General features: G+C 51.3%; 1 protein-coding gene across 3 annotated transcripts in view; it reads right to left on the reverse strand.

Moving 5' to 3' along the window:
* The window catches only part of DCAF5 (DDB1 and CUL4 associated factor 5), a 119,640-nt gene that overhangs the window by 10,527 nt on the left and 88,326 nt on the right, over positions 1-20,787 (reverse strand). For 2 of the 3 annotated variants that reach the window (XM_038765508.1, XM_038765506.1), the window contains exons 7-8: positions 20,043-20,109; positions 6,242-6,369 (exon numbers count right to left, since the gene is read on the reverse strand). In XM_038765508.1, coding sequence (XP_038621436.1) covers positions 6,242-6,369; positions 20,043-20,109 — 195 coding nt within the window. The remainder of the gene's footprint in view (positions 1-6,241; positions 6,370-20,042; positions 20,110-20,787) is intronic. The other variant, XM_038765507.1, reaches the window with a different exon arrangement.

Here is a 20,787-nt window from a genome sequence, read left to right on the forward strand (position 1 = left end):
CCCCATCTGTAAAATGGGGATTAAGGCTGCGAGCCCCATGTGGAGCAACCTGATTAGTTTGTATCTACCCCAGAGCTTAGAACAGTGCTTGACACATAGTTAAGAGCTTAACAAATACCATTACTATTATTACTACTCTCCCAAGTGCTTGGTGCAGGGCTCAGCCCCCAGCAAGTGCTCAATAAATCCTACTATTTGGAGGGGCACACCTTGGAGAGCCTCCCAGGCCCGTAGAATCCTCCCCGGCATCCAACCCCAACCTCAGTCTAGGTGTTTTGAGCTGTGGCCTTCTAGACTAAGCTCCTCGCTCCTTAGTTGAAGTGTGCTTTCTCAAGTGCTTAGTACAGTGCTCTGCACACAGTGAGTGCTCAATAAATACCATCGATGGATGGACTGATTGGTGCCCAAATCCCACGTGGTACTCGGGAGGGCTTCCACTGTCTCAGGGCGGTACGACCAGGAGGCCACAAGGCTTGCGGGGTCGGGGTGGGGGGGTCCCCACTGCAGAACAGCCTCTGTCCATGGCCCCTTGAGTCCTAAGGGGCCCCCGTTGTTCTCAGGACGGGGCACCCCTTGAATCTTGAGAGTGGCAAACCCTCCTTCGGCCGGACGCTTAGCAGATGGGCATTTGTGGCAGCCAAAGTGGCAGGTGGGTTGGGAAAGAGTCATGGAGATCAGCCCTTAATGGAGGCAAAGTGAGAAGCGGAGAGGAGAAATGCTTCTATTAGGCCACACTCCAGGGTGGCTCAGTGGAAAGAGCCCGGGCTTGGGAGTCAGAGGTCATGGGTTCAAATCTCAGCTCCGCCACTTGTCAGCTGTGTGACTTTGGGCAAGTCACTTCACTTCTCTGCATCTCAGTTACCTCACCTGTCAAATGGGATGAGGACTGTGAACCCCACGTGGGACAACCTGATTATCCTGTATCCCCCCACCCAGCGCTTAGAACAGCGCTTGGCACTGTTCACCCCTCAGCATGGGAGTGAATACAAATGGTGGTGGCAAGCGCCACATGAGTCAATCAATCAGTGGCATTTATTGAGCTTTTACTATGTGAGGAGCACTGTGCTAAGCGCTTGGGAGAGTACACTAAGAGGAGGCCTGAGCCAGGAGGGTGAAATTTTTCATCTGGACTGTGGGGCTGATTTGGGGACAGGGGATGATAAAAAGGGAAAGGAATGAAGGGGCGGAAGAAGGGGGACGGTTTGGGGAGAGGAGAAGAGGGGAGAGCAGGAAAAGGGGGAGGTAGAGGGCTGGGGAGAGAAAGAAAAAAGCACTTATCGATTGTACAGCGTTTCCTCTTCCAACACAGCCACCGCCATAGGAGGAGGGAGAGGACAAGGAGGATGAGGAGGATGAGGACAAGGACAAAGATGACGAGGACGACGAGGAAAAGGAAAAGGAGGTGAGGAGAGGAGTGAGGTGGAGGAGGAGGAGGAAAAAAGCCATCACTTTTCTTCTCTTCTTTCTCCTCCTCCTCCTGGGGCTTTGAGGCTGGGCCAGAGTGATTCTCCTCACTCCTGAACCCAAAACCTGGTGGGGAGGGGCTGAGCTCCCACCTTAATCAGCCCGACCCACCCAGGCAGCACAGGGGACCACCAAGACTGGACCGGACTGGGACCGGCCCCCCCGGAACCGCTGGGGCGTGAACCTCACGAGGACACGCAATTGCCGCACTGTTCTTGACAGGTACCCGCTGGCCATGAGCACGGCTGCCCAGGGGGTTGCTAATAATAATAACAATGGTATTTGTTAAGCGCTTACCAAGTGCCAGGCATTGTTCTAAGCGCTGGCGTAGATACAAGATAATCAGGTTGGACACGGTCGCCGTCCCACAGAGAGCTAACAATCTCAATCGCCATTTTACAGATGAGAGAACTGAGGCCCACTGAAGTAAAATGACTTGCCCAAGGTCCTTCTGATTCCCAGGCCTGTGCCCTATCCACTAGGCTACATTGAGAAGCAGCGTGGCTCAGTGGAAAGAGTCCGGGCTTTGGAGTCAGAGGTCATGGGTTCAAACCCCGGCTCTGCCAATTGTCAGCTGTGTGACTTTGGGCAAGTCACTTAACTTCTCTGTGCCTCAGTTACCCTAGCTGTAAAATGGGGATTAAGACTGTGAGCCTCACGTGGGACAACCTGATCAACTTGTATCTACCCCAGCGCTTAGAACAGTGCTTTGCACATAGTAAGCGCTTAACAAATACCAACATTATTATTATTGTCTGCACCGTGGCCCACGGATCCCAGCCCCAAATGGCGTGGCAATCATTCATTCATATTTATGGGGCCCTTACTGTGTGCACAGCAATGTACTAAGTGCTTGGGAAAGTACAATACAACCACAAACAGGCACGTTCCCTGACCGCAATGAGTTTACAATCTAAAGGAGGGGCAATTGGGCGACCCTGCGGGAATTGCCGCGATGCCTCTGGAGCCCTGACCCCTAACCCATCCCCCGGAGTTCCCCTGGGTGTGTTCTCATCAGGGGCTTTGGGGAGGGGACAAGAAACGGCTCGCGCCCAGCCCCGAAACTCAGGGAAAAGGAAAATGGCGGCATCTTCCTCCTCCAAGAGGAAGGGGGAAGACACGCGGAAGCCATCCTGGCCCTGCCTCCGCTTCTCTTCCGGACCCAAGGGGTGGGACAGAGCAGGTGAGCTCCGGCTGCCTGTCTGTGCCCCTGGGTGGTAGATTTGCTCCCTTGGTGCCAACCTCATGGGGCAAAGGCCCTGCCCCTCTGTGACCCGCCAGGGCAGCCACCAAGGGTGCCACCCGCTCTCTGCCACGTCCAGAGAGCCCGGTGCCAATGAAACGACCGGGAAGGGACCCCCGCAGCCCTCTCCCACACACACACTGCTCCAGGCAAACTGTCTGGCTCAGTCAAGATTGCCTCATGCAAAAGACATTTTCCCTCCCTCTTCTGGGACCCTGGCTGCCTTCCAACCCGTGATCTTCAGTTTAAGGACTTAGGCTCGCTCAACGGTAGCCAGGGAGTGGCCGCCCGCCCCCGGCCCGAGGCCCCCTATGAGGGGCACCACTCTCCGCCCATGGGACGCCCCGCCCGGGCTCTCCATGGGGGTGATGTCACCGGGCCCGGATGGGGGCCGTGCCAAGGCTCGGGCACCGACCCATTAGTGACCCATTAGTCATCGGCGAACCCGGGGATCAAAGCCCCGCTGGGGGCAGGAACGGAAAAGCGGAACGGGCCGAGAACAAGTCCTCGCTACTAAGAATTTCCAGGAAGAGGAGGAAGCGTTCTTTCTCGCCCGGCCAAAATTCCTCTTATGGAAGTGTAGAGGCATGAAAATTGGCCCTGCCCCCCGGCCAGGGCTGCGTCTGGGAGGAAAGCAGGCTGGGTTGTGGGAAAGGAAGAATCTCAAAAATACAAAACAATGACCCGCAACAGCAGTGCGGCGATTGCAGCGGGGGGAGGCCATCCAAAGCTATCCCGACTCCAGCCCTAGGAGCTCCTGGAAGTGCTAGTTGGGGCCAGGGAACGATGGACCCATTCAACCTCTGACCGGACAACGGGCTTTCACCCTCGTGGAGGGGCTGCCGACGGAACGGAGGAAGACGAGGAGGATGAGGAGATTTTTAAAGAACCAACGAACTGCTGGCTCCCAGGCTCTGCTCTCTCCTCTAGTCCTCTAGACTGTAAGCTCGTTGTGGGCAGGGAACCTGTCTACCAGCTCGGTTCCGTGGTACTCTCCCAAGTGCTTCATCCAGCGCTCTGCAGACATTAAACAATCAACAAATTTCACTCACTGACTTCCTCAAAGGCCCGTTTGGTGGCCGAGAATCGTCTAGTTGCCAGCTGAAGGCCCAGGTCGCGGTTAATTGAGAAGCGGCGTGGCCCAGTGGATAGAGCCAGAGAATCAGAAGGACCTGGGTTCTCGGCCCAGTTCGGCCACTTGCCTGCTCTGTGACCTCGGGCAAGTCACTTCACTTCGCTGGGCCTCGGTTACCTCATCTCTAAAAACGGGGATTGAGACCGAGCCCCACTTGGGACAGGGACTATGTCCAACCCCATTAGCTTGTAACCACCCAAGCGCTTCGTACAGCGCCTGGCACATAGTAAGCGCTTAACATACCATAAAAAGAGCAGAAGACGGCCAGGGGCGGTTTCCGGGGAAAGAGGTGAGGGTCAGCTGCTGGAATGAGAGGAGTAGGCGTTGGGCCATTCTCCCATGGAGATGCGCCAGGCTGGGTCCCTTGGACGCAGACAATAAAAATAGTTCTTGGCAGGCCTCCGTTCATTCAGTCCATATGTAACTGAGTCAAGCAGCTCATTAGACCCAAGTGGCCTAAATCACCATCAGGGGAACAGGGTTTTGTTGCTTTTTTGGGTATTCTCTCCCTCCCTCCTGAGGCGAGCCGGTCAACGGCTCCCAGAGTAGCTCGAGTAGAGATGGGCCGACTTGTGAGAACAGAAAATGCGGAGAGGGAAGACTGAATGAATGGAGGTTGGCATCTCGTGGTGGGCAGGGAACGGGTCTATCGAATCTATTGTGTTTTACTCTCCTGAGTGCTTAGTACGATGCTCTGCACACAGTAAGCGCTCGATAAATACAACTGATTGACTTTCAGATTAAATATGGCAGGAGAAGAAGGACTTGGCCTCTGTGTGGGAAGAGAGATGGGGAGAGCGGGAAAGAACTGTGGGCTCTGAGAGAACTACTTGGCTACTGGCAGCCCAACTGCACATTTAAACAATAATAATAATAATAATAATAATAATAATAATAATAATAGTTGTTAAGCACTTACTGTGTGCCAAGAACCGTACTAACCACTGGGGAAGGTATGAGTTAATCAGGTTGGACATAGCCCCTGGTCCCAGTCTCAATCCCCATTTTACAGATAAAGTAACTAAGGCACAGAGAATGATGAGGATGATGTCGGTATTTGTTAAGCGCTTACTATGTGCCAAGCACTGTTCTAAGCGCTATATTTTCTTTCCCACGTGGTGCTCACAGTCTTCACCCCCATTTTACAGATGAGGTAACTGAGGCACAGAGAAGTGAAGTGACTTGCCAGGGGTCACACAGCAGACAAGTGGCGAAGCCGGGATTAGAACCCATGACCTTCTGGCTCCCGGGTTGTGCTCTATCCATTATGCCATGCTACTTCTCTAAATAACAACAACTGTGGTATTTGTTAAGCACTTAATAAATCAATCAATCGTATTTATTGAGCGCTTACTGTGTGCAGAGCACTGTACTAAGCGCTTGGGAAGTACAAGTTGGCAACATAACACACCTTAACTATGTGCCAGGCACTATACTAAGCACAGGGGTGGATACAAGCAAATTGGGTTGGACACAGTCCCTGTCCCATGTGGGGCTCACAGTCTCAATCCCCATTTTATAGATGAGGTAACTGAGGCACAGAGAAGTCAAGCGACTTGCCCAAGGCCACACAGCAGACAAGTGGCGGAGCCGGGACTAGGACCCAAGACCTTTGGACTCCCAGGCTGTGATACAACTGACTACTTAATTAGGGATACTAATGATGCCACAACACTGAGGCTAAGGAGGCCTTTGCAGTGGGAGAATCTCAAGGACGAGAGAGAGGATCAAACGTTTTCAAACCACATTCCAGACTGGGATCAGCAGCGGAATCTGGGTCTCCCTCTCCCTTCCCAGCTTTGAGGCAGCACAAATTCCAAATTCAGGCTTTTCTAGGATTTGCTGACCGGAGCGTGTCGGTCTCCGGAGAGACCCAAATTCCCATCCAATGCGTCACCCTTCCGTGCTCCACCCCCCCACCTTCCCCTGGCCCCCGAAAACAGGGCTTATTTGTTAAGCGCTTACTTTGTGCCCGGCACTGTTCTGAACGCTGGAGTGGACACAAGCTAATCAGGTTGGTCACAGTCCCCTGTCCCACGTGGGGTTCAGGCTTAATCCCCGTTTTACAGATGAGGTAACTGAGGCCCAGAAGTTAAACAACTTGCCCAAAGTCACACAGCAGACGAGCAGAGAAGCCAAGATTAAAACCTAGGTCCTTCCGACTCCCCGGGCCTGGGATCTATCTTCTAGGCCACGCTGCTTCGCCCCTTCTGCCACACCTGTCTGCCCGCCACGTGCCACTCAAGCGAGGCAGAGCCCCTGCCATCGCCGGAGAAGGGGCTGCGTCTCTCGGGACATACGGCCGCTGTAGACATCACCCTCAAGGAGACCTAGGCTGAGTCTTCTCCGACTCCATCCCGGTGTCTACCACTAAGGCAAGGGGAGGGAGAGCTTCTCACCTTGATGATCTTTTCCACGCCCGAGGAGCAGATCATGTAGGTGTGCGGGTTGAACCGCACCTGGTTTACGATAGACCGGTGACCTTTCAGCACCATGAAGGCTCCGTTGACCACCCTGCCCACGCCACCTGCGGGGAAAAGAGTCGTGGAGTCAAGGGGACGCCCCACACCGGGATTAGGGCAAGATCCGGGAACAAGACAGCAGGCTAACAGCTCCGGGCTGGAGATGGAGTGGGTGTTCAGAAGCCACATGGGCAAACGGGCTGTTGAATCTTGCTTGAAAGGCTTACAGTGACAAGAATGACGCACACCTCTTACCCACGACTTGCTTGGCCTGGTGGAAAGAGCAGAGGCCCGGGAGACGGAGGACGTGGGTTCCGATCCACACCGTCAGCGCTCGATAAATACCGCTGATTGATTGATAGTGAATTGGGCAGCAATGTACGTGCCTCTGCGTTCCTCAAAAACCTCTAACCGCTGATTGAGTGGCAGTGAATTGGGCGTCAATGTACACGTCTCCGCGTTCTTCAAAAACCCCCAATAGTTGTCCAACCCTCTCGGCATCTCGCAGAAACTCCTGACCAATGACTTTAAGGCACTCAATAAGCACTCACACCTCCCCCTTCATATCTACCACACCACAGCTCTCTTCAGAAGCAGCGTGGCTCAGTGGAAAGAGCCCGGGTTTAGGAGTCAGAGGTCATGGGTTCGAATCCCGGTTCTGCCACATATCTGCTGTGTGACCTTGGGCAAGTCACTTCACTTCTCTGAGCCTCAGTTACCTCATCTGTAAAATGGGGATTAAAAATATGAGCCCCACGTGGGACAACCTGATCACCTTGTATCCACCCCCAGCACTTAGAACAGTGCTTTGCACATAGTAAGTGCTTAAATGCCATCATCATCATTATTATTATTATTCATTTTCAAAGCCCTTCCCCAAGAGGAAATCCATGTGCCTCTTCCTTCTCAATCCTCTTCCTTCTCATCATCCCCGCCGCCCCGCAGACCTCACACCTCAACTGCCATTTTGGGCACTTCTGCTACCTAAGTAGTTGGGTACTCATTCATTCAATCATTCAATCGGATTTATCGAGCGCTTACTGTGTGCACAGCACTGTACTAAGCGCTTGGGAAAGTACAATACAGCAATAAACAGTGACATCCCCTGCCACAGTGAGCTTTAGAAAGGGCATTTCTGGGTTCTCCTCACCCTTTCCCAGCTGAGGGGGAGACAGGAAAAGGTGGGTGCCGCCTCCTGCCTGGACCATCCTCCCCGCCACTGCTTAATCAGCAGATGACAACTTTTCCCTTCCCGTCTCCTCCAGGAAGTCTTCCCTGACTAATCTCTCATCTCCCCACCCTATTTCATTGCTATTATTTCCGCTGTAGTGTTTCCCACCCAATGCAACATCAATACCCTCGAGTCCACGCCCCGCAGCACTTACATCCATATCTTTATACTTGGTTGCGTCACCGACTTCTTATTTTAGGGTTTTGCCTAAAAATCCTGGAGGGCGGAGATGTTGAGAAACCATGTGGCCTAGTGGAAAGAGCTGCGTGGGCCTGACAGTCAGAGGACCCGGGATCTTAGCCACAGCTCTTCCACTTGCCTGCTGTGTGACTGCGGGTTTAAGTCGTGGGTCGGTGCCTCAGTTTCCTCATTTGAAAAATGCGGATTCAGTCCTTGATCTCCTGGCAGAGAAGCAGCGAACACCCCATCATCTGAACTGGCTTTCTTTCGGAGAGTCTGAATCCATTCTTCTCCCAGTCAGGCTAGCAATCAATCATATTTATTGACTGCTTACTGTGTACTGTACTAAGCACTTGGGAGAGTACAGTATAACACGGTTGGTAGACACATTCCCTGACTACAGCACTCTTACAAGCTAGAATATAAACTGCTAAATGATATGGGTTGGGAGATGATTGAGGGAGGAGTCTTGGGGTGGGGGGCGAGGAGGGGGAGAAGGAGGAAGGGAAAGAGAAAACAGTAGGACCTCGTATGGTCCAGGGAACTTCAGTCTTTCATTAATCAAATCGGTCAGTGTGTGGAACACTGTACTAAGCACTTGGGAGAGTACGCTATTGTAGAGTTGGCAGACATGAGGAACTTCATCCCACAAGCGGGAGGAGAGCATCCCTTCATCTGAACTGACTCTCGGAGAACTTGAATTCACTCTCCTCTCAGAGAGTAAACTGCTGATGACATGGGTTGGGAGAGGACTGCGATGGAGGGGTGGGGAGATACAGAGGGAGAGAAGGAAGAAGAGAAAGAGGAAATAGTAGGATTTTGAGATATCCAGGGAACTTCCGCTTTCAAAGCGCTTAGAACAGTGCTTTGCACATAGTAAGCGCTTAATAAATGCCATCATTATTATTATTATTAATCGACGATATGGATTGAATGCTTACTGCACATTAAACGTTTGGGAAAGGACAATACAACAGAGATGGCAGACGTGTTCCCTGCACGCAAAGAGCTTACGGTCTAGAGGGGGAGACAGACATTAAAACGAATGATAGGTATGCAGATTAATGAGGGTGGGGCTGAGGGTGGGGTGAGTAACCGGTTGTTGGGTAGGGACCGTCTCTATATGCTGCCAACTTGTACTTCCCAAGCGCTTGGTACAGTGCTCTGCACACTGTAAGCGCTCAATAAATACGATCGAATGAATGAATAAAAGGTGCAAATCCAAGTGGGAGGGCTACGTAGCAGGAAGTGGGGACTGTGGGGCTGAAAATCAATTACTTAAAGGGTCCAAATCCAAGTGCTAGCTTGGGCCACAGAGAAAGAGGAGGGAATTTAAGAAAGCCCATCAGCTTTAAGGCACTCCATCATGTCGCTCGCTCCTACCTCATCTCGCTACTCTTCTACTAGAACCCAGCCTGTACACTTTGCTCCTCTAATGAAAACCTTCTCACTGTGCCTCCATCTCCCCTATGTCGCCACCGACCTCTCAACCACGTCCTGCCTCTGGCCTGGAACGCCCCTCCATCTTCATATACGATAGACAATTACTCTCCCCACCTTCAGAGCCTTACTGAAGGCCCATCTTCTCCAAGAGGCCTGCCCTGACTAAGCCCCCGTTTACTCTTTCCCACTCCCTTCTTGTGTTGCCTTGACTTGCTCCCTTGATTCACTCCCCACCCCAGCCCCACGGCACTTATGTACCTATCTAAATTTGTTTCTATCAATGTCTGCCTCCCCCTCTAGACTGTAAGCTCAAGGTGGGCAGGGAATGTGTTTTATATTGTTGTGTTGTACTCTCCCAAGCACCGGTCCTGCACACAATAAGTGCTCACTAAATACGATTGATTCGGTCCTGGCTGGACAGGAGAGAAAGTAGATCAAGCTCAGTGGAACAAGCAAGGGCTTTGGAGTCAGGGGTCATGGGTTCAAATCCCGGCTCTGCCAATTGTCAGCTGCGTGACTTTGGGCAAGTCACTTAACTTCTCTGGGCCTCAGTTACCTCATCTGTAAAATGGGGATGAAAACTGTGAGCCCCTGTGGGACAACCTCATCACCTTGTTAACTCCCCAGCGCTTAGAACAGTGCTTTGCACATAGTTAGCGCTTAATAAATGCCATTATTATTATTATTATTATTATCAAGACCTGGGAGGAGCGTGGATTAGTGGATAGAACACGGGCCCGGGAGTCAAAAGGACCTGGGTTCTAACCCTGGCTCCGCCACGTGCCTGCTGCGTGACTTTGGGCAAATCACTTCACATCTCTGTGCCTCACTTACTTCATCTGTAAAATGGGGATCAAGACTGTGAGACCCACATGGGTCATGGACTGTGTCTAATTGGATTGCCTTGTATCTACCCAGAACTTGGAACAGTGCCTAGCACACAGTAAGCACTTTACAAATACCATAAAAAGATGCTTCCTCTTTACAAAATCAGGAGGAGATGGGGTGGCTATTAATTCCCTTACCTCCACCTTACTGCTGGACCTCTGGGAGAGAACATTCTGCTAATTCTGTTGCACTGGACTCTCCCAAGTGCTTAGTACAGTGCTCTGCACATAGTAAGCGCTCCATCAATACCATTGATTGGTTGATACATGGAAAAAGCTAGCCACCTCAGTTTCCAGCAGTGCACTTGTGTGGGTGGTTGTACCATGGGCAATCATGTTTTGTGGAAGAGAAATCTTCCATCAAATTCTGGAGCCAAACCTGTTTGGGAAGAAGCCGTCCTTCGACAGCTTGAAGCCTACACTGGCCTAGGAACAGTTCCCACTTCAGGCTTTTCCATTATCCCTCATTCTCCGCCTCGTTAGCTCCGCCAGATGTTCCGTGAGGACCTGACGGAGCGCGTCGGAAAAGGCGGTCGATCCCTCGGATCTGTAAGCTCGTTGTGGGCGGGAATGTGTTGGTTTGTTGGTAGACTGTACTCTCCCAAGCGCTTAGTACAGTGCTCTGCACCCAGTAAGTGCTCAATAAATATGATGGAATGAATGAATACCATTAAAAGAAAAAAAAGTGGGCCCGCTCCCATCAGGGGAAGGGTCCCGGTATGACCCACTAGGCCTTTTCTGCCTCAGATCCACCAGACTCATAATCTGACCTGTCCGATCCCTTCTCTGGACGGATCAGCTCTGCCTCAAATCCAGCAGAACCATAATCTGGTCTGGCCAACCCCTTCTCTGGACCGATTTCCTCTGCCTCAGATCCACCAGAACTTAAACCTGGCCTGGCCAAGCCCTTCGGTGGATGGATCACCATCACCTTCAGGATTTGTTGGGTAGGGACTGTCTCTATATGCTGCCAATCTGTACTTCCCAAGTGCTTAGTACAGTGCTCTGCACATAGTAAGCGCTCAATAAATACGATTGATGATGATGAGGATGATTTAGTGAGTGGCCGCCCACTACTCTAACACTAGCCGCTTCGATCAGAGAACGGGCACAGGGCCTTAGGGACCATCCGGAGAAGCCAAGAGGGGTCGGGTCCAGCCCAAAGAAGGCCACGGGGACCACGAGCCCCACCATCCCCTGAATAGCGACCGTTCCCAAGGCAAGGTCGATGCGGGGAGCGAGGTTTCTGAAAACCAGTGCGAACCAGATGTTTGCAGCTGCCGTGGCCACGGTGGGTGGGGTGCCCCAAATGGCTCCGGCCAGTCACCATTTGGCCCTGGAGGAGGAGGCCAATTACCATGGGTTCCTCTCATTATCCACACTTGACATGTGTTTTCCTCCCAGTTACGAACACTTATTTTCCTCTGCAAAGTGGGAGGGAAGAGAAGAGGCGCCGTGATGGGCTCATTGAAACAATCTGTGGTTCTGGGAGAGGAGTGTGGCACACACGTACACATGTGTACACACAGAAACACACTCTCTCTCTCCCCCCACGCAATTCTCCCACCCAAGAGATAGTGGTTAATTTGGCAATAAATAATAATAATGGAACTTGTTAGTTTTACAGATGAGGTAAATGAGGCACCGAGACGTGAAGTGTCTTGCCCACGGTCACAAAGCAGACAAATGTGTGTGGCATTTGTTAAGGACTTACTATAGGTCAAGCGTTGTTAATAATAATGATGATGGCATTTATTAAGCGCTTACTATGTGCAAAGCACTGTTCTAAGTGCTGGGGAGGTTACAAGATGATCAGGTTGTCCCACAGGGGGCTCAAGGTATTAATCCCCATTTTACACTTGGGGTAACTGAGGCCCAGAGAAGTGAAGTGACTTGCCCAAGGTCACACAGCTGACAATTGGAGGAGCTGGGATTAGAACCCATGACCTCTGCCTCCAAAGCCCGGGCTCTTTCCACTGAGCCATGCTGCTTCTCAGCGCTGGGATAGATACAAGTTAATCAAGTTGGACACAGCCCCCCGTCCCACACGGGGTTCACCGCCTAAGTAGGAGGGAGTAGGAATCAATCCCTGTTTTACAGATGAGGAAACTGTGGCCCAGAGGATAATAATAACTGGGGCATTTGTTAAGCACTTATTACGTGCCAGGCACTGTGCTTAGCACTTACAATGTGTCAAGCACTGTTCTTTTAGACTGTGAGCCCACTGTTGGGTAGGGACTGCCTCTATATGTTGCCAATTTGTACTTCCCAAGCGCTTAGTACAGTGCTCTGCACATAGTAAGCGCTCAATAAATACGATTGATGATGATGATGATGTTCTAAGCGCTGGGCTCGATATAAGCAAATCTGGTGGGAGAAAGTCCCTGTCCCACCTGGGCCTCACAGTTTTAATCCCCATTTAACAGATGAGGTCACTGAGGCCCAGGGAAGTAAAGTGACTTGCCCAAGGTCACACAGCAGACAAGGAGCGGAGTTGGAATTGGAACCCGGGTCCTCTGACAACCAGACGACTAGGCTGTACTGCTCCGACCCCCACAGCCTTCCAGTAAAATGAGTTCTGCAACCTCCTCTCTCAAACAGCCGAGGAGGAGGAAGTCATCAGCAACCTCCACGGAGGAGAAGCAAAGCCACCCGCAGGAGGTCACGGAAGAAGACCTTCCCACTTCTTACAGGGAGGACAGCAGGAATGGGAGGCAGAGGGAGGCTCTGTACACAACAGCTGTTCTAGGCAGCAGCGAGGCTTAGTGGTTAGAGCCCAGGCCCGGGAGCCAGAGGACATGGCTTCTAAGCCCGGCGCCGCCACGTATCCGCTGTGTGACCTTCGCTTCTCTGGACCTCAGTTCCCTCGCCTGGAAAATGGGGATTAAGACCATGTGGGACGGGGACTGTATCCAACCCGATTTGCTTGTATCCACCACAGTGCTTAGTACAATGCCTGGCACATAGTAAACACTTAAATGCCGCCATTATTATTATTCCCCCTTCTAGACCGTGAGCCCGTTGTTGGGTAGGGACCGTCTCTAAATGTTGTCGACTTGTACTTCCCAAGCGCTTAGTACAGTGCTCTGCACACAGTAAGTGCTCAATAAATATGACTGAATAGTCTGGACAGCTCAGTACAGCGCTCTGCACACAGTAAGCACTCCATAAATACGATTGAATGAATGAGAGTGAACCCAGTAATCTTCCCAGAGTCGAGGGCAGAGACTCAAGGTGACTGCGCAGAAGAAAGGACCCTAGTGCTAAGTACAGTGCCTGGCCCAGAATAAGTGTTTAACAAATGCCATTTACATATATATATATTTCCAGCTCTGGGATGGGCAATAGCTCTAAATTGGCCTGCCTGTCCTCCTGGGTGCCCCAGCACCCAGACACATCTCCTCCAAGAGGCCTTCCCAGACTAAGCCCCACTTTTCCTCATCTCCCACTCCCTTCTGCGGCCCACTGACTTGCTCCCTTTGTTCTTCCCCGCTTCCAGCCCCACAGCACTTATGTCCAGATCTGTCATTTTACTTATTTGTATTGATGTCTCCCCGCCTCTAGACTGTGAGCTCATGGTGGGCAGGGAATGTGTCTGTTTACAGTTATATTGTACCCTCCCTACGCCCTTAGTACAGTGCTCTGAACATAGTGAGGGCTCAATAAATACTATTGAATGGATGAATTAGTGAATAACCTTCTGGACGCCTGTTAACTCCGCATTTGTTTTTGTCTTCCTGGCGGTCTTTGGCAGCTGCATGGACTAGTGGAAAGCCCACAGGCCTGAGACTCAGGAACCCGGGACCTCTCGTCCCCACTCTGCCACCTGCCCGCTGGGTGACCTTGAGAAAAATCACTTCACCTCCCTGGGGCTTCAATTTCAATCGATCAGTCGTATTTACTGAGTGCTTACTGTGTGCAGTGCCCTGTAGTAAGCGCCTGGAAAGAGTAACAATTCAACAGGGTTGGGAGACGCGTTCCCTGCCCTCAACGCACTTATGGTCTAGAGGGAGTTTCCATCGGGGAAATGGGGATTCGGAACTTTTTCTCCTTCCCTCAGCCTGGGTGTCCAATGTTCATCGTGGGCAGGGAATGTGTCTCTTTATTGTTATATTGTACTCTCCCAAACGCTTAATACAGTGCTCTACACACAGTGAGCACTCGATAAATACGACTGAATGAATGAATGAATGAATGTGGGACAAGGACTCCATCTGATCGTATTATATCGTCCTCTACTACAGTGCTCAGGACACTCTTAACAAATACCACTATTATTACCATTACTTTTAGGGTTTTAGGTTACGCTCAGGGTCAGATTAGCTCTGAAGTCCTGCTTCTTTATGGCATTTGTTAAGCTTCAACCACGTGCCAGGCACTATACTAAGCGCTGGGGTAGAGACAAGCTAATCAGGTTGGACACAGTCCCTGTCCCAAATGGGACTCACAGGCTTCATCCCCATTTTACAGACGAGGGAACTGAGGCACAGAGAAGTGATGTGACTTGCTCAAGGTCCAAAAGAGCAGACAGGTGGCGGAGCTGGGGTCAGAACCCTGGTCCATCTTACTCCCAGGCCTGGGCTCTATCAATGGGCAACACTGCTTCTCTCTTCTCTCTACGGGGCCTACTGTTTCTCCAAGACCGAGCCCGGCTCCAAAGAGCAGGCTAGGAGATGGGCAGGGTGCGGGGGAGTCTCCAGCTTCATCGTGCCCCAGCTCATAGCCTCAAACAGATAAAGTCGTCACCCGTTCATCTCGAGAGCCCCAGCTGTGACCCACCTGCATTCCGAGGCCCGTTCCGGGACCCCGGCCAACCAGACGGGTTCAGTGCCAGGCCTCAGGGTGGGCACCGAGGGCACAGGAGAAAAAAAAAAAAGGCTTGCCAAGGGCCTGACACCAGGGCCTTTGGAGCTGAGGGGTGAGATAACAGTAATAATAATTCTGGTATTTGTTAGGTGCTTACTATGCACCAAGCACTGTTCTACGCACTGGGGTAGATACAAGGCAATCAAGTTGTACACAGCCCCTGTCCCACATGAGGCCCCCAGGCTTAATCCTCCTTTTACAGATGAGGGAACTGAGGCACAGAGGATTGAAGTAACTTGCCCAAGGTCTCACAGCAGAAAGGTAGCAGAGCTGAGATGGCACCTGTGGGTCTCGTCAGCACCAAGGGCTCCCCATCTTTCCGGCTCTCTGGCCTTGGCGAGTCCGAAAAGTGGGCCTGGCTCCGCCTTCTCCCCTGCGCTGACTGCCGCTGGCTAAACGGGCACACCATCTCTCTCCTCTGTTGCCAAGGAGATCTCCCGGGCTTGGCCGGAGGGGAGAGAAGGGTTTCCGGTCCGTGGATCACTGAGTCTGCTTGAATGAAGGGGCCGGGAGCCTGAATCCTCCTCCCTTTTTTATTTTTTATAGTATTTCTTAAGCGCTTCTTCTGTTCCAGATACTGTTCTAAACTCTGGGGTACTTACAGGATAATCAGGTTGGACACAGCCCATGTCTCACCTGGGGCTCACAGTCTTAATCGCACCTATATATATGTATATACGTTTGTACATATTTATTACTCTGTTTATTTATTAATTTTACTTGTACATATCTATTCTATTTATTTTATTTTGTTAGTATGTTTGGTTTTGTTCTTTGTCTCCCCCTTTTAGACTGTGAACCCACTGCTGGGAAGGGACTGTCTCTATATGTTGCCAACTTGTACTTCCCAAGCGCTTAGTACAGTGCTCTGCACACAGTAAGCGCTCAATAAATATGATTGATTGATTAATCCTCATTTTACAGATGAGGGAACTGAGGAACAGAGAAGGGAAGGGACTTGATCAGACAAGTGAAAGAACTGGGACTAGAACCCAGGTCCTTTTTATTTTATAATGGTATTTGTTAAACGCTTACTATGTGCCAGGTACTGTTCTAAGCGCTGGGACACATACAAGATAATTGGGATGGGCAGTGTCCATGTCCCACATGGCCCGTGGGGCTCACAATCTTAATCCCCATTATACAGATGAGGTAACAGGCACAGAAGAGTTAAGCGACTTGCCCAAGGTCACACAGCAAACAAGTGGAAGAACCAGGACTAGAACCCGGGTCTTCTTTTTTTTTTTTAATAGTGCTTATTAAGCGTTTACTTGTGCCAGACGCTGTACTAAGCACTGGGTTAGATACAAGCTAACCAGGTGGGACACAGTCCATGTTCTCTATGGAGCTCAGAGTAATCCCCATTTTATAGATGAGGTCACTGAGGCCCAGAGAAGTGAAGTGACTTCCCTAAGGTCACACAGGAGTCATGTGGCGGAGCCAGGACTGGAATCCAGTTCCTTTTGACTCTCAGGCCCGTGCCCTAACCACTAGGCCACTCTCTTCCTGGGGGAGGCCGGTTAAGAGATAGCCCCGGGGGCCCTCTCGTTTGGACAGATAGAACGACCCACCCAACGTGCCGAGGGACCCTGGGATCGGCAGGACCTCTGACCCAATTCTCACCTTCCAGCCTCATCTTGTCTGGAGCCGGTCTACCGTCTCCCGGACGCGGACCGAGTATCCGCGGAGAATAAAAAGTTCCGACCGGATTGTCATCAATCGGTCAACCGTATTTAAGGAGCACTTACTGCGTACAGAGCTTGGCAGAGGACAACAGAACAACGCCGCAGACCCGTTCCCTGGCCAAAACGAGCTTACAGTCCAGGGTCACCACTCCCAGACCCGGCTTGCCTCTGCCCCCATCCCTCTGTCCAAAGGCAAAGCCTCCGGAGAACATTCCCTCTGGGATTAGCTTCGGTTTTAAAGTCGCGCCAAGGGGAAAATAATGAAAACCTTTTGGGGAACCGGCGAAAGATGCAATTAAAACCGCAGATTACTCCCTGAAGCTAATCGCCTGGGGACCAGGAGGCTGTAGCACAGGCCGTCCCCGGCACGCTGGCTAAAATTCAGATCCAACCGCTGCCACCACATCTGGCGGGCTTCAAAAGGTGCGGAGCTTCAAGCGCTGCAACCAAATTCCCCAAGAAGAAAGGAAAAAAAAAAGGAAGAAAAAAGGAGGGGGGTGGGGGGCAGGAACACGCAGGCATCTGCAGGAGGTCCACTGTAATCCATTTAGTAACCGACCACAATGACCGATGGTTATTTTCAAGCAAGGGACTACAGGAGTTTCAAAAGGCAGTTTGTAACCAGCTCAGACATTTGGTAATCATCTTGTCCATCCAATAATGGGGCAATACCTACTTTCCTTCCCCCGAGCCACCAGCAACAGACCAACTTCTGTTGCAATATGTTTTGCATTCTCCCGCACAACTTCTGCTAATGCGTCCCAGCTACGCCCGCTTCCCGGGCTGTTGTCAGGTTTTCATTCATTCGTTCACTCATTCAATTGCATTTACTGAGCGCTTACTGGGTGCAGGGCATTGTACTCTCTGATCTCCCATCCTCCTGTCTCTCCCCACTTCAATCTATACTTCACGCTGCGGCCCGGATCACCTTTGTGCAGAAACGCTCTGGGCATGTTACTCCCCTCCTCAAAAATCTCCAGTGGCTACCGATCATGTTTACTATTCTATTTTATTTTGTTAATATGCTTTGTTTTGTTGTCTGTCTGTCCCTTCTAGACTGTGAGCCCGCTGTTGCGTAGGGACTGTCTCTATATGTTGCCGACTTGTACTTCCCAAGCGCCTAGTACAGTGCTCTGCACACAGTAAGCGCTCAATAAATACGATTGAATGAATGAATACTAAGCACTTGGGAAAGTACAATACGACAATAATAATAATTACGGTGTTAAGTGCTTGCTCTGTGCATGGCACTGTACTAAGCACTGGGGGCACTGAACTAAGTGCTGGGTGCTGGACAGTGACACTCCCTGCCCACAACGAGCTTACAGTCTAGAGTTCATCCCCTCTAGACTGTAAGCTTGTTGTAGGCAAGGAATGTGTCTGTTCTATTCTTATATTGCATTCTCCTAAGTGCTTAGTACTGAGCTCTGCCCACAGTAAGCGCTCAATAAATATGACTGACTGCCCCTAACGGAAACCGGACTGGCTTTTTCTTTTTTCTTCTGGAAGCCAAGAGACCAGATGGAAACCCAGGCCACCCGTGCTGGTAGGGTTCTCTCCGTACTCCTCCAGACAGGATCAAAGGGTCGTCTCTTGGCTACGGCACCCTGGCGCTTTACCACAAAGAACTACCAAAGGGGGAAGAATGACCTCATTTGCCTGGAAGCCCAGGTGTCCTGGAATTGAGCCCACACGGCCTTCTGAATGCTTTGCTTAAGACAATTCAAAACAACACTCCCCACCCTACACACGTGTGTGTGCGTGTGCACTCTCCCTCTCCCTCATTTGCGTCTCTTTGTAACTGTCAACATACCTAGGCTTGACACAGCCCTGGAGAAGAAAACCCAACCAAGTTACTCTCCCTGGCCACCATTTCTTCGGTGGAAGAAAGAAGCCGGAATGGAATGGGTTTCCACTTGAGGGAGTTTGTGGGGCTCGGGGGGAGAAGTGGAATCTTTGGGGAGTTACAGATAATGTGGAGGGAAAGAAAACTGATGGTGGAGGAGAGGAAGAAGAACACCAACTTGAGTTGCAGCCCCAGAATCAAGTCTCAGGGTTTGAGACTCCATGAGCAATAATTCGTAATGAATATGGTGTTTGTTGAGCGCTTACGATATGTCAAGCACAGTTCTAAGCACTGAGGTAGCTAGAAATTAATCAGGACTCTAGCCTGTAAGCTCGTTGTGGGCAGGGAATGTGTCTGCTATATTGTTGTGTTATACTCTACCAAGCACTTAGTACAGTTGCTCTGCACAATGTTAAACGCTCAATACATACCATTCATTGATTGATTGAAAAGGCTGGACACAGTCCCTATCCCACATGGAGCCCACAGTCTAAGTAGGAGGGAGAACAGGTACTGAATCACCTCTTGACAGATGAGGAAACTGAGGCCCAGAGAAGTGAAGTGATTTGCCCCGGGTCTCCCAGCAGGTGACTGGCGGAGCCAGAATTAGGACCCAGGTCCTCTGATGCCCAGGCCTGGACTCTTTCCTCAGGCTGCTTCTGCGCAAGACCGTTTTTAAAGTGTGGCTGTTACCCTGGAACCTCTGTTTCTTTGTGCAGAAACGCTCTGGGCATATTACTACCCTTCTCAAAAATCTCCAGTGGCTACCAGTCAACCTACACATCAGGCAAAAACTCCTCACTCTCGGCTTCAAGGCTGTCCATCACCTCGCCCCCTCTTATCTCACCTCCCTTCTTTCCTTCTCCAGCCCAGCCCGCAAGCTCCGCTCCTCTGCCACCGCTCACCTCCTCACTGTGCCTCATTCTCTCCTATCTCGCCGTCGACCCCCGGCCCACATCCTCCCCCTGGCCTGGAATGCCCTCCCTCCACATATCCGCCAAGCTAGCTCTCTTCCTCCCTTCAAATCCCTACTGAGAGCTCACCTCCTTCAGGAGGCCTTCCCACACTGAGTCCCATCCTTCCTCTCCCCCTCCTCCCCCTCCTCCCCTTCCCCTCCCCACAGCACCTGTATATATGTTTGTACATATTTATTACTCCGTTTATTTTACTTGTACATAGTTACTATTCTATTTATTTTGTTAATGTGTTTTGCTGTTGTCTGTCTCCCCCTTCTAGACTGTGAGCCTGCTGTTGGGTGGGGACCGTCTCTATATGTTGCCAACTTGTACTTCCCAAGCACTTAGTCCAGTGCTCTGCACACAGTAAGCGCTCAATAAATACGAATGAATGAATGAATGAACCCGCTTTGGATTTTTTTTTCCAAGGTTCAAAAGGATTTCCCGGCATACTTCAGACCCGCCGATGACCGCGTTCATTCATTCAATCATATTTATTGAGCGCTTATTTTGTCCAGAGCACTGTACTTAGTGTGTTGGGCTTCAACTGTTGCCCGGTGGTCACTGGCAGAGCCCTTTAGCCTGCCCCGGGCAGACGGGATGGTCTCGATCCCGAACCCACTGCACCTGGCCCACTGACTCACCCGCTTCTGGATCCGGGGGGATTCTCCACATGTACAGGTTGAAGTCGTCAGAGCCTGAGAGGATGTACTGTGAGGGAGAAAACACAAAGGAGCAGCGTGTCAAGACAAGTCAAGAGGCAGACGTACGAGTACAGTGCGGCTCGGAAACGTGACTTCCTTAGAGATTCCTCCCATCGATCGGACTGACTGAGCGCTTACTATGGCGGGCGCTGTACTAAGCGCTCGGGAGAGCACAGCGCAGCAGGGTTGGTAGACCTGTTCCCTGTCCGCGACGATGATAATAATAATTATGGCGTTTGTTAAGCGCTTACTATGTGCTAGGCACTATACTAAGTGCTGGGGTAGAAACAGGCTAATAAGGTAGGACACAGTCCCTGTCCCGCACGGGGCTCAGAGCCTTCATCCCCATTTTACGGGTGAGGGAACTGAGACCCAGAGAAGTGACTTGCCCACGGTCACACAGCAACCAAGTGGAGGAGCCGGGATTAGAACCCAGGACCTTCTCAGTCCTAGGCCCACACTCTATCCACTAGGCCAGTCCATAGGGTTTTCCAACTCTGGTAGAGCAAATATCGACCACGGGAGGAAGAAGAGCTGTCTCGGCTTGGAATTCCAGGGGGTCCTGTCTTGCCCAGACTGGCACGTGGGAACATCCTATCGGCTCAGCCCATCACGGGGGTGGCACCACAGTTCGAGTCTTTGAAAGTACTCGGGGAACCTGGCCAAACCGGCGGAGCAGGCTGCG

The sequence above is a fragment of the Tachyglossus aculeatus genome, chromosome 23 (genome assembly GCF_015852505.1).
Source record: "Tachyglossus aculeatus isolate mTacAcu1 chromosome 23, mTacAcu1.pri, whole genome shotgun sequence".
NCBI classification, from domain to species: domain Eukaryota; kingdom Metazoa; phylum Chordata; class Mammalia; order Monotremata; family Tachyglossidae; genus Tachyglossus; species Tachyglossus aculeatus.